This window comes from Ruditapes philippinarum, unplaced genomic scaffold (assembly GCF_026571515.1).
Source record: "Ruditapes philippinarum isolate M1 unplaced genomic scaffold, ASM2657151v2 ctg1442_1_1_1_1, whole genome shotgun sequence".
Taxonomy (NCBI): Eukaryota; Metazoa; Mollusca; class Bivalvia; order Venerida; family Veneridae; genus Ruditapes; species Ruditapes philippinarum.
Genome location: NW_026854847.1, coordinates 216,377 through 231,462, shown reverse-complemented (window position 1 = coordinate 231,462; position 15,086 = coordinate 216,377). Strand labels below are relative to the sequence as shown.

Sequence of the window (15,086 nt, the reverse complement as noted above, 5' to 3'; positions counted from 1 at the left end):
AACGACTTGACTATTACAGGGAAAGAGTTACGGAAAATTGGTCAGCATGTATACATTTCTTAATTTGGAAATTTCCTTATTTCGACAGGAAACTTAAAGGTACAATGCAAAATATCTTGTTCTAAGATGAATTAACAAAATATGTTTATTACTAGTATTTCGACACGTTATTTACGATGTTTACATCAAATTGATATACTCATATACTTCAATTTTGTGCTTTAATTATTATGCATGTGGTATCTATTCCGAACTAAATGTTGTTTGTGGCCATGTCGCTGTCCAAAATGCTTACCTTTCCAGTTACTTAATTGGGATAATGTTAGAAAGGCGACAATACTATTTTCAACATTTTACAAAATGAATTTATCTGTATCTGTAGATATAATCATCTGTCATGTATATGATTTGGAACTTCTTTATTTGTACCAAATATTAACCACATTAAAAATCACCAGTCTTGAACCATTGCTCCGATCTTTTATATCCAGTTACTCATTAAAGGAAATAGTATGCTTAAAATTGTGAACAAACTAAACAAGGATATGATTACGAAAGAAAACGAAGAAACAAACATTTTATAAGTACTATCTTTTATTCCCAATATTGTACATGGTTAAGTGCCTACTTCCGTTTACATAGCCTTTTTCATTGTTCTTTCATCTGAGTCAGGTCAATAAAACATATATATATAATATATACACAACAGTTTGTTATGGTATTCCATATTCATTAAGGTCACAGAACAGTCAGAAAATGAATGTAACATTTAACTGTTGTTTAGTATTTTGTGTTCTTGCAAATATTATAGTTACGTTTGGTGCTGATAGTTGGACATGCACAGCAAATACAGATTATATCGACCCAATGTTTGCTTGTAAAGATTTAGAAAAAAGGTTCAACACAATTGAACTACAAATGAAACAATTCCAAAAACTGATGCAAACTAATGGGCTCACTACATACACAACAATTGAGGGATTTCCTAAAGGTATGTTGTTTTTTTACGAAGTTAAATAAAAATTTAAAACTGAGGGAAATGTAAATTAGAAATTGAATAGATACGAGGGTCGTCCGGAAAGTTCGTAGAAACCTGCTTTAATACAAGTATTTCGCATTAGAATTAAATGAAACTTTCTCCAATCACTCACCAATGTTCCGTGATCGATGCTACAAAATTTCAAAACTTTCCGTTCTTATATAATGGAATGGCAAGGGTTTATGTAAAGGGATGTACATTTGTGCGGAGCAAGCCATGACGTTTCGTCGTGAATTTACTTACTAAAATGTGACGTCGAGGTTCAAGCGCCGTAATTCTCAAGATATTCACCGTTGCATCCCACACATTTCCTCTCTCTATCAATCTATTTGTCATACTCCTTTGAATACCAGTTACTCTCAATTTCAGAAATAATAAATAATAATAAATAGTGTTGTTTTTCTTTAAGTTCAGTGAAATTCCCGAAGTTTATATACTCGTAAATATCTAGTGGAGTGTTAGACTTATTATTTGTATATTGCTTTTACATGTATTTGAAACTATGGAAATCGATGAAAAGTTAGTTTAAAGCATAAAGTGACGGAAACCTTGATGCATTTGAGGTAAATGGAATAAATGATTTAAAACATAGAACCACCGCGACGTAAAATACAAGAAGTTATTGTTTAGTTTAAAGTAAAATAATTTTTTATTTAAAATCAGACTGTGAAGAAATCTATGAAAATGGAACACGAACTGATGGCATGTATATGATCTCGCCTGACGGAAGATGTCCTTTTCTTGTTTACTGTGACATGAAAATTGGTGGCTGGACTTTGATACAAGTAAATAGTAATTACAGAGTTATTGCCCTTTATTACTTTTCCATTGCTTTCTTTTATTCGGACCATAACTTGAAGACTAATTGTTGCAATTCATTATAACTTCATACAATGGTCCAGCACATTGAGAGGAAGTGCAGTGCACAAGAACCATAACTCCATCTTGACTTATTACAGAGTTACTGCCCTTTGTTTCTTTTCCTTGTCCAGAGCATGACTTTAAAACTACTTGTTGGAATTCAAAACACTGTGATTAAAGTAATTACTCATTTTGAAATGTTATAAGGTTTAACAGAAATAGCCTTTGGACATATAACCTTTAAGTTAAGGTTAAGGTCTAATAAGGATTTTTGAAATTTAAACTTTACAGCTTTTATACCTACTTAGTCAAAAGACTAACTCCTGTTAGAATAGGACATTACTTCGTTTATACGACCGATACCATCTCACATTTTATTGTCTGTTCAGAGCTATCTCTCGTTGCTACATTGATAGATATGTTTGTAACAAATATTACAATGAAACTAACTAACTAAACTAACTAACTAACTAACTAACTAACTAACTAACTAACTAACTAACTAACTAACTAACTAACTAACTAACTAACTAACTAACTAACTAACTAACTAACTAACTAACTAACTAACTAACTAACTAACTAACTAACTAACTAACTAACTTACTAACTAACTAACTAACTAACTACCTAAATAACTGTTTCTAAAATCGTTATTTTATATTTTTATTGTCCCTTTTATATCTGCTAAATTAAACATTTCATTTGTGAATTGTTTAGCGGCGTGTTGACGGACGTGTTAGCTTCTATAGACCTTGGCAGGAATACGTCACAGGGTTTGGTGACATTGACGGGTCGTTTTGGCTTGGCCTTGAGAAAATCCATCGCCTAACGAGAGATGGAACCCAGATCTATTTTGATATGGAAAACTATGACGGTACAAGAGATTATGCCCATTACAATGTGTTCACCGTTCACAAAGCAGCGACCGCATACAGAATGAATGTGGATACCTTTGGATACAGGGGTTCTATCAAAGAGCTCCTTAGTTACCATGACAACCAGAAATTTTCTACCTATGACAGAGATAATGATGCACACTCTTCACACTGTTGTAAAGACCGTGACGGAGGTGGTTGGTGTTACAACGCATGCTACAAGCTTGGGAACTTGAACGGAATTTACGGAAAAAGGGAGCTTGGAGGTGTTGGTTATCACGACAGTGGTCATTTACAGATAAAGAATGTTGAAATAAAAATTAAGGCGATGTACGGTGTTTGTTAATCACATGCCATTTTTTTGTTGTAAATCCTATCAACAGTTTTATTGCACTCCATGTATGTATTTAATGTGGGGACAATTCTTACTCAAATTTTGTCCATACATAAGGATAATCATTGCAACAAAAGCTAGGATTCTTAAGCAAGTGATTTATTCTTTTTCTCTTTGCTGTCCATTTGTTTATATTATTTCTGTGACATTTACCATATAATATATAATTATATATATCAAAATCAGGGGCGTAGTCAGCTTTTTTCAACTTGTAGGCCCATAAAAGGGGTTCTGGGGGCTAAGCCCCCAGGAGTAAAAAACAAGTTCCGATTAAAAAGAGCAATTTGCACGTTCTAAAGTATTTTCAAGGAAAATTATCAAAACAATAATTTAAAACTATGAATTAGATTAGATGCCAACTTTATTGAGGCATCAGCCTAAAAGACCGACCATACGGCTTGAACGCACTACCAATTTCACCCACGCCTGTTTTTATTGTATTTTTGGGACTCTTTAAAATGTCAATGTCTTGACCAACTTGTAGGCCTAAGCCGACATGGCCTTATAGTAGCTACGCCACTGAAAATTGTGTAAATTGTTTTCACTCTTTAGCTGATTTATCAAGAAACTTGCAAATACACTGTTGAATAAATAAATTTATTCTTTTTTTATGAATATTTTATAGATTTATAAAAATTTATTCATGATATTCATTCAATGTGCAAGAACATCTATTACAGTGACATCATTTCCCCACGAAGAACATGATATTTGAGCAAATGGTATGTTCGTTATACGACTATAGACTTAAAGTTTCTGCCTTAAGTTTATTTATCTATACCTCATGCTATATACACATAGAGTCGTCATAATTACTGTATTGAAGGAATCAGTCAATAATGGCACTGAACACATTAGCGGACGTGTTTGCATTTATAGATATCTCTGGTAAAGAATACAAACCGTATTACAAACTTATTGAGGAAAAAAGGGCCTTACCTAGATATGTGTACAAATGTTTAAAGGATGAATACATTTGTGATAATGTGAAAGATAAACTTGCTTGGTGTGTTTGATATGTATTGTTCACAAGTGTTAACAAGAAATATCTATAGAAAAAGATGAGTTACGCTACAAGACCAAGAAAATCGGTAGATTTCAATTTGAACATGCCATTGACGTGACAATAAGAATATTCATAACATTAAATTCAAGTCTATTTCAATCTTATGAACTTAATAATACTTTGAATATAATAATAGATAATATTTTTTTGTACCAGACCTTTTTATTATTTTTTTATTGATTTGGCGTCCATTCCATTTTATGTTATGAGGCCTGCAATTGCTTCAAGCTGTATTATTTTTGTTTTAAGCATTTATAAGATTCAAACGCTTGGAACAAATGAAAACAAAGCGAGGCAAAATATGAAAGGGTACGGTTTCCAAATACTATTTATCTTTATGTTAATATGATTATTAGAAACAAATGATTTTTCACTTATCACTAGGGTTGTCCCACAAAGTCGTAAAACAAAAATAAACACCGGAGCTTAAATTAGTTTGCGCAAGTGTATCGTCATCAGTTTAAAGTAATTTAAGAAATATTATGTCATGAAAATATAAATACATAAAGTTTAAGCATTTATACAGACATGAGTTATACGTATGCGGCACACGTCAAAATCTGTTTGACAAATTTATCGTTTGAGCAATGCATAAATATTTGGTTGACAAACATTTGAATAGTTTCTTGTCTCAGCCTGAAGCTAAAACATTCAGGTCGAGCTAGTATATGGCTACACACGAACGGTCACGAACATAAATTGGGGATTTATTTGTTATCTCCCCGTTCCAGAAACAGCTGTATAATTTTCCTCGTACTGGTTTTTATGGTCCTTTGGGACCAATTATTTTACTATCTTTATGCCTCCTGGTGAGTCAAAATATATCACAAAAATCAAACAGAAAAAAGAGAAAAATAATATATTATGACATTTAGAAACGTAAATATATCAAATATTTAAGTTAAAATTTACATGTTATGTCCGATTAATGACTTATCAAGCAGTACATGTATGTATATATTTCAACTGAGTGACTAACGCATACGCGGAAGAATAGTGATGAGTACAGAATTTCTCCATGAAAAAAAGTATAGAATATTTTCTTTATACGATATAGGTAAACTAACCTTGAAGGTTAACATATATCTTGCTTTAATTTTCTTATCTCAAACAAACAGCTTATCTAAGGAGTCTTTTAAACATGATTCCTTTATTAATTAAGCGGCTTTGTTTTTCATCTTCTGACGTTTTCTTATATCAATGCTAAAGATCAGATTCCACCAGATATAATTATTAGTGTTTTCCTTTAGTGTCTTTCAGTTTACTTTAATGAATGAAATATTTTCTTTCTTCTTTGAAATATTATCTGACACAAGTATGTTTCCGGTACCGAAATTATTTACTATGATTATCTCAAAGATACAAAAGAAATTAAGAAACAGATTTTGTTTTGAAGATAAACAGTAAGCCAGGTTGAAATTTGTATTCTTGTAGATTCAATAATTATTGTTTATTCAGTACATCTTATGTTTCAACTAATTTTAAATATAGGAAAGCTGAAACCAAACAACAATTATACAGTACGGTAGAAGAATATCCTCTTCCAATGAGGAAGTATGCCAACTTGATTGGTACCATACTTACAACTCTTTCCATAGTAACTCAATGCGAAATGAAAAAAGAGAAACTCATCGCACTTTTTTAATTGAAGCCATGAAGATCAGTTTTTTAATGCCTTGAATATAACTAAATTTGCACAATCACTGTCTTTCTAAATTCAGTACTTCTTAGTTTAAATTCTATAAGTTTGAGCTTGATAACTATAATATAGACGAAACAGTGTTTATATATTTTTAAAGAATTGTCAAATTCAAATAAATGGGTTTAAAGTACAAGGTTTTAAGAGTGTGTACACGTTTTTCTGCTGTAACGTGTTCAATTTCCAATAAAGAAAACTAAAGAATCAACTTTTAAAAATAACATTTAAAGATTCGATGTCCTTAATTCAATACTGCGTTTGTAATTTAGTTTTTTTCACATCCCTTTTCCCTGACTTCAAAGTCGAAAGTGGGCAAACTTGAATTAGCTTGTCCGACTTTTTACTCGTTGAACCTCAGATGGCCCAATGAGCAATATTTTAGAAATAATTTATACCACCGGTAGTATGTTTGCTACAGAGAAGATGAAATAGAGTCTGCTTTTAAAAACCTCACAACATTGCTAGTAAGTACCAAATCATACACGCTTCCATAAAAAAAGAAACAAAAAGAAGAAGAAGTGTAATTTTTCACTGAATCTAAAGTATGATATCAGCACTAGTACAAGCTGCCAGTAAATAGACCACATTTTCAAAAAATAAAATGAATTATGGTTCTATGCATTGCTTAAAATGAGGATTAATATCAATTAATACTTGAAGAGATCGACCAAATAGACAGAAAGTGGAACTGATCAGTGGACATGCTCAGCATGCTCAGCATGTAAATGCATGTACAATAGCTTAGTTAATTAGAAAATCACTCGTCTTTCAATTTGCCTCATAACATTTATTTATTATATTATGATAAACGGATTTGACCCTGTGATCAATTCAAAAGGCGAAGAGACGATAATTGGCCAATGTGTGTCGTCGTGTTTGCACTTAAAGAAAACGTTTTTAAAGTTAAAAATCGTGAAAGTTCGTAGTCAGTTGTTTATATACAAATTTGTGTGCTTAGATTTCGTAAAATCAAGTGATAATTGGCACGACTTTATCAATGAGATTTTAGATTAGATGCTTGCATATATGTGTGTTCTAGTAAAAAGAAAGTAGTCATCTATTAACCACTTTTGATATTTTTAGCTCTGTCAAAAGGAACAACATTGTGTTAAACAAAGAATCATGCACCGCCTATCTAAAATATCACACTAAAATAATTTTCCAGTCAAAAAGTTATTCTATGATGCACACTTTATTATTATATTAAAAACGTCTTAGTTTATTTTGATAAGTGTGCATAACATTTTCGCAAAATTGGCGTATAGTATTTCTTTTAATCGTTTCATCTTCAGTTAGATCACGGTTAAGATACGTATTTCCCACTCGGTGGCATTTATATAAAACACGATTTACATAGCTGTACTTTAACGTTTTCGTTCTAATAAATATGTACTTTTATAACAAACTACAAGCCTTTTACTAAATCTCATGTTATCTATATTTTGGTAAACATTATACGCAATTTAACACATAATGGCAGTATTCCTATAAAAGTATCTGTCTAGCAAAAACATCGGATCTAGTAAAGTTGATTTAAATCAAACCAAGAGCTGATTGGCTCAATCAAGTGTTTTTACTTTTTAAACATTTTGCTGAAATATTTGTGAGAGGAACCATTGCATTATGGCGATTTCGTGACATTAAAAATAATAATAGTTGTCCCTTCGCTTTTAAGGAATTAATTCTTTTGTTTACACTTTAATAATATAATTTCACGGAACTTGTTGACAATGGCAAAATGGATAACTATTATTACGATGGTCTAAATAGAAAAAATAAGAAAAGTACAAGAAAGCTTTTGTTTCTTATTCATATATCAGATACGAGTATGTATTTAATGTGGTTAATGACTGTAAAAGTTAAATCTTTTTTATTGGCCAAGCGTAATCAAGCATTTTATAATACGCCAGTATTGCCTCGACATTATAAATGCATTATAAAATTTCGGAGATGCATTTTGCGTTTAGTTTAAATAAAATTGATGATGTACTTATATGCAAACATATACAGTGTTATGAAGCAAATGCTAATGTTTTTATTCTTAGCCCTATTGTAAGGTTAGGAATTTGTATAAGCAGGTAACATATATAAAGTTTTGCATCCGTAAAGAAATAAATAACAGATAGATAATTAACATATTGACTCGTTGACTCTTAAAGTTCTTGCTAACACATACAAACTGATTGACGTTGAAAGAAATTGCTTAACTGTCCATCACGCTACGTTGTGGGCCTGTAAAGTGAGACTAGCATCGGTGTGAAAGTCCAGGTTCCGACCAACATTATAAGTATCTCTTAAAGGCCCATTAAGCCTTAGATGTACACTGTTATATTTTTCAAAACTTCTTTTATTTCTTGTGTGCTGTAACAGTTTCCAAAACGTTTCTTAATTCATGAAGTTGAAATATTCCCACCGGTCTTTCGTATAATACAAACATTAATGTTGACTGATTTATTTTGGAGTATCATACCTTTTGAGATTGATGTAAATTATTGAATTAGTATCACACTATAAATGTATATATTTAGAGTAACGTTTCAGAGTAACGGCGGTTCGCGGAGCGAACGTACAACATGGCACAAATCAGGCGCCATAAGATCTTTTATGAGAATTGTAGCTAGCAGCTAATTACATACTTCATAATTTGAATAGTGTTGACATTGGTTTAAATGTTCCACTTTTAAGCAACCTAGACATTTTGACCAAACTAGTAACATTGTTTCACACGTACACACTTACAGAGACAAAAAGATACATTTAACACTCAAATACATTACCATGATATTTCTTTATTACATGCTTTTCGATGGTTTATAGAAATATATCAGTGAATTAAAAGTGGTAATTTCACTGTTTGAAACAGTGAAATTACCACTTTGATAATTTCACTGTTTTCAATTTAAGCCCCTTACGTTGTTTCAGTGAAATACCAGCGTGCACAGTACTGGGTACCAACTTAATGACGTGACGTCGTAAATGACGTGACGTTGTATTTTTATTTGGCGCGCTTTTCATTCAGTATTAGATTTAATGTCTTTTTTAAACGTTTGTTTGCATATAATAAAAAGAAAATTTGTTTAGTTTAGTGTAAGATCGAAATATATTTCACCGAGTGAGCACCAAAAGGTATATTTCACGAGTGGCGCAGCCACGAGTGAAATATGAACTTTTGGTGTTCACAAGGTGAAATATATTTCGATCTTACACTGAACTAAACAAATATCCACTATATATTAAAGACACCTCCTAATCAATTTATTCCTCATATTCACTTCCTTTTAATCTTTCTACTTCTTCTCAAATACTATTCTATTTTGTATGTTTATATAAATATTTATTCAAACCAGTAATATGTTCACTCTAAATGCTTTGCTTGTTTGATTTGGGTTTTACGTCACACAGAAACAGTAAAGGTCATTTGACGACGTTCCAGTTTTACTGGTGGAGGGACCTCAGGTGCCCCTCCGTGCATTTTTTTCAGGCACGAACTAGAAGCTGAGTAGAACCACCGACGTTCCGTAAGCTAGCTGGATAGCTTCCTCACATGAAAGTATCAAAAGTCCCTGTCGGGATTTGAACCCACAGCGGTGAGGGGCAAGTGGTTTGAAGTCAACGACCACTCGGCTACGGACGCCCCTCACTCTAAATGTATAACCTATATTGTATACTATGTTTCGTAAAGCATTTAAGTCCATATTGTTGTTTTCTTTTTCGTTCTAATATGAACTTAAAATGATTTAAAAATACACTTTGTCTTTCTTTGTGATCCTGTTTAAAAAACAAACTTGAAATGCTTTGTGTATAATGTAAATTGAAACATGTATTCAGGGAAATAAAATATGTTTTTACTAAAAAAAACTAAAAACTTAAAACTTCCTTTTTTATAAATCAACATTGCTCGTTATTTTGGATCATTCACATATTAATGTAATAACATAAACCGGATTTTTTTTAGAAAAGAAACCCTGTTTTTCAACTTTTTGCAAAATCGTATTCATGCATCTATATATTCAAACATCTTTATGAAGACTTTTATTTATTTGACACGAATTTCCATAATCAGATAAATCAGTACTTTTGTTAACTATACCATTTTGCTGAGCCTTTGAATGAAGTTAAGGAAAATAATTTCCTTAAACCTGAAAGAAGATTGAAAATGTTTTCAAAAGACACCAAAGACACCATCACAACCCTTTGATTACTATCTTTTGTTTTTCTAAAGCATCTACTTCTGTTTACCATGGTTATGGTTCAAAGCTTTTTTTGTTTTTTAGATTTGCACGGATACAATGATTGTTTAAACTTTTTTTAAAGAAACAATTCAGTTTGTAACAACAATCCGTTGTTGAATAGTAAAGTAAAGAGTTATAAAATGAATTTGGAATTTATCTTTGTTAACACATTTCTCCTTTCTGTATGTGTTTATGTTACATTAGGGGCTGACAGTTGGAGATACAAATGAAGCAAGTCCAAACGTTGTTGCAAACAAATAGGACAAATACATATACAACGATTGACGGGATTCCTAAAGGTACGAATACTTTTTATCATCCGTTATGTTCTAATTTGATACAAATAAAATGGATGTGAATTATAAATGTTTATTCCAGTTATCCCTTACAGTCAGGTTGGTAACTTAAGGTCGTGATAGGGGAGCGTTAGGGTGTTTTAATTATCTCTCATGTACAGACTCATTCAAACCGACTCTGCAATTTGCATGTAAGTTTGCTGATTTAAATGCTTGCGAGGGATCACTTTTTCCAGAAATGAATAATTGATAATTTCATTTACATCCTCTTGTCATATTGGAACATGTTAAGGCTATGAGCGAGGTTTGGCGCGCCTAAAATCTGTTTACTCTCCCACTAGTGTTATAACTACTGATGTTTCATCGCGTGTTATAAATTGTGACATGCTTTGTACGGTAACACGTTTTAGTTATCTATTTTGTCAGGTGTCGTCAGAAGTAAGTATTTCCTTATAAGAAGTGAATTATCATCTCCGTATCGTTTTATTGAAAAGACTTCTTCATTGTTGTAAATAATGATATATAGCGTGCGAAAGGTGTATGAAACGATTAGTTCTAGCTATAGTACTAAAGTATCATATTTTTGGAATTCAGACTGCGAAGCAATCTATGAAAATGGACCACGAACAGATGGTATGTACATGATCTCGCCTGACGGAAGATGTCCTTTTCTTGTTTACTGTCACATGAAGAATGGTGGCTGGACCGTGATACAAGTAAATAGTTTTCTTGTTTTAACATGTACTTAACAGGAATACGAATTTCAGCAGAACACAATTTACACATTCATTTAATTGAATTTTTAATGTTGCCGATTGGGAACGGTTCTATAATTACTCATTTATATGCTTTCTTCTTCTTTTTATTGTTATTATTCGAGTTGAAATCGTGAATTTATGAAGTTTAAATCGAGAATTCACGAAGCTGATATCATGAATTCGTGAAGATGAAATCGTGAATTTATGAAGTAGAATTCGTGAAGTTGAAATCGTGAATTCAAGAAGTTAAACTCGTGAATTCATGAAGTTAAAATCGTGAATTCATGAAGTTGTAATCGTGAATTCATAAAGTTGAATTTGTGATTTCGTGAAGCTGAAATCGTGGATTCACGAAGTTGAATTCGTGAAGCTGAAACCGTGAATTCATGATGTTGAAATGTCCCAACCGGTCTTTCGTATGAAGACGTTAATGTACTATACAGTAAAGTGTTGCTTAATATGTTTTCAGTGACCATTTTACATATTTATCGTTTCAGTTTAACTCGTATTAAGTCAAAAATCATATTTGATAAAATATATTTCTCAAAAATTAATGAATCTGACACAAGCATAACGTCAATATGGTTTCGAGTTTCGATATGTATTTTAGAAAAAAATCCAGTATTTATTCATATACGAACTTACTTATCATATACAATTCAATCAAAAATGTTTAAATGCGGTCCTGTGTTCTTGAGGACTGTGTTTTAAGGAATAGTTCTAGTAGGTCTATTTGTAGTCTTTTATAGCCACACATCTCCAAATGTGCCAAAATATTTAAAAAAAACTCTTTTTAGAAAAAAATATTTTAAGAAAAACTGAAAATATCTATAACTCAAGAACTAAGTTTCATGTTTTATGCAACAAATGATTGATTTTGCAGTATTTATATCCATAACTAAAGAACTAAGTTTCATGTTTTATGCAACAAATGATTGATTTTGCAGTATTTATCACAATATATTGTCTGCGTGACTTACGCAGTAAGGATGATTTTTGCATACGCTGACCCATGTTTTGGCATTTTCTTTTGTAGATTTTAAGTGCTATGTGCAAATTACTTTCTTTTTTTCACTTGAGAATATTTTACTTTTAAATACATTTTTTTTTATAAAAATTGACACAAATCTGGAGACATGCTGCTTTAAGGTAACAATAGGTCAATAGATAACCAATGAATATTTACATTGTCAAATCGCCTTGTTTATGTTTTTTCTATTGTGCTATGTATAATATAATCATGATTAGCGATTTCATATCTTTCTTGTTTAGCGGCGTGTTGACGGACGTGTCAGCTTCTACAGACCATGGGATGGTTACGTCTCTGGGTTTGGTGATCTTGACGGGTCGTTTTGGCTTGGCTTAGAGAAAATCCATCGCCTAACAAGAGACGGAAGTCAAATCTATTTTGATATGGAAAACTATGACGGTTCAAGAGATTATGCCCATTACAACGTGTTTACCGTTTACGAAGCAGCGACAGCATACAGAATGAATGTTGATACCTTTGGATACAGGGGTTCTATCATAGAGCTCCTAAGTTACCATGACAACCAGAAATTTTCTACCTATGATAGAGACAATAATGCTTCTTCATCGAACTGTTGTAAAGACCGTGACGGAGGTGGATGGTGGTATAAGGATTGCTACAAGCTTGGAAACTTTAACGGAGTTTACGGGAAAAGGGAGCTTGGAGGTATTGGTTACGGTGACGGTGGTCATTTACAGATTAAGAATGTTGAAATAAAGATTAAGGCGATGTACGGTGTTTGTTAATCACAGGTCATTTTATTGTTGTAAATCCTATCAACAGTTTTATTGCACTCCATGTATGTATTTAATGTGGGGGCAATTCTTATTCAGATTTTGTCCATACATAAGTATAATCATTGCAACAAAAGCAACGATTAATTCTTAAGCAAGTAATTTAATTCATTCTTTTTTCGCTTTGCTGTCCATTTTTTATATTACTTCTGTGACATTTACTATAAAAGACATAATTATATATAAAGATTGTGTAAAATGTTTTCACTTTTTAGCTGATTTATCAAGAAACTTGCAAGTATACTGTTGAATAAATAAATTTATTCTTTTTATGAATATATTATATATTAATAAAAAACTATTCCTGATATTCATTGAATGTGCAAGAACATCTATTACAGTAACATCATTTCCACGAAAACATGATATTTTAGCAAATGGTAGGTTCGTTATACGACTATAGACTTAAAGTTTCTGCTTTAAGGTTATTTATCTATACCTCATGCTATATACACATAGAGTCGTCATAATTATTGTATTGAAGGAATCAGTCAATAATGGCACTGTTAGCGGACGTGTTTGCATTTATACATATCTCTGGTAAAGAATACAAACCGTATAACAAGCTTATTGAGGAAAAAAGGGCCTTACCTAGATATGTGTACAAATGTTTAAAGGTTGAATGCATTTGTGATAATTTGAAAGATAAACTTGCTTGGTGTGTTTGATATGTATTGTTCACAAGTGTTAACAAGAAATGTCTAGAGAAAAAGATGGGTTACGCTACAAGACCAAGAAAGTCGGTAGATTTCAATTTGAACATGACATTGACATGACAATATGAATATTCATAACATTAAATTCAAGTCTATTTCAATCTTTATGAACTTGATAATACTTTGAATATAATAATAGATAATATTTTTGTACCAGACCTTTTTATTATTATTTTTTTATTGATTTGGCGTCCATTCCATTTTATGTTATGAGGTCTGCAATTGCTTCAAGTTGTATTATTTTTGTTTTAAGCATTTATAAGATTCAAACGCTTGAAACAAATGAAAACAAAGCGAGGCAAAATATGAAAGGGTACGGTTTCCAAATACTATTATCTTTATGTTAATATGATTATTAGAAACAAATGATTTTTCACTTATCACTAGGGTTGTCCCACAAAGTCGTAAAACAAAAATAAACACCGGAGCTTAAATTAGTTTGCGCAAGTGTATCGTCATCAGTTTAAAGTGATTTAATAAATATTATGTCATGAAAATATAAAATACATAAAGTTTAAGCATTTATACAGACAGGAGTTATACGTATGCGGCACACGTCAAAATCTGTTTGATAAATTTATCGTTTGAGCAATGCATAAATATTTGGTTGACAAACATTTGAATAGTTTCTTGTCTCAGTCTGAAGCTAAACATTCAGGTCGAGCTAGAATATGGCTACACACGAACGGTCGTGAACATAAATTGGGGATTTATTTGTTATCTCCCCGTTCCAGAAACAGCTGTATAATTTTCCTCGTACTGTAAGTGCTATTAAGTTTTTATGGTCCGACCAATTATTTTACTATCTTTATGCCTTCTGATGAGTCAAAATATTTCATGAAAATCAAACAGAAAAAAGAGAAAAATAATGTATTATGACATTTAGAAAAGTAAAGATATCAAATATTTAAGTAATAACTTACATGTTATGTCCGATTAATACTGATCATGCAGTACATGTATGTATATATTTCAACTGTGTGACTAACGCATACGCGGATGAGTACAGAATTTCTCAATGAAAATAAGTATAGAATATTTTCTTTATACGATATAGGTAAAATAACCTTGAAGGTGAACATATATCTTGCTTTAATTTTCTAATCTCAAACAAACAGCTCATCTAAGGAGTCTTTTAAACATGATTCCTTAATTAATTACGCGGCTTTGTTTTTTATCTTCTGACGTTTTCTTATATCAATGCTAAAGATCAGATTCAATCAGATATAATTATTAGTTTTCCTTTAGTGTCTTTCAGTTTACTTTAATGAATAAAATATTTTCTTTCTTCTTTGAAATATTATCTGACACAATAATGTTTCC

General features: G+C 31.6%; 2 protein-coding genes across 2 annotated transcripts; both read left to right on the top strand.

Annotated features, from left to right (window-relative positions):
- Positions 1-702: 702 nt before the first annotated feature.
- Positions 703-3,989, top strand: LOC132741277 (angiopoietin-related protein 7-like). Its single transcript, XM_060729408.1, has 3 exons — positions 703-991; positions 1,703-1,824; positions 2,621-3,989. Exons 1-3 carry the CDS (start codon positions 757-759, stop codon positions 3,122-3,124), a joined length of 861 nt encoding a protein of 286 aa, XP_060585391.1. The 5' UTR covers positions 703-756; the 3' UTR covers positions 3,125-3,989.
- A 22-nt stretch (positions 3,990-4,011) lies between these two features.
- On the top strand, positions 4,012-13,319 carry LOC132741286 (angiopoietin-related protein 7-like). Its single transcript, XM_060729417.1, has 4 exons — positions 4,012-4,178; positions 10,548-10,564; positions 11,060-11,181; positions 12,496-13,319. The coding sequence occupies exons 1-4, from the start codon at positions 4,012-4,014 to the stop codon at positions 12,997-12,999; spliced, it is 810 nt and encodes a 269-aa protein (XP_060585400.1). The 3' UTR covers positions 13,000-13,319.
- Positions 13,320-15,086: the final 1,767 nt, after the last annotated feature.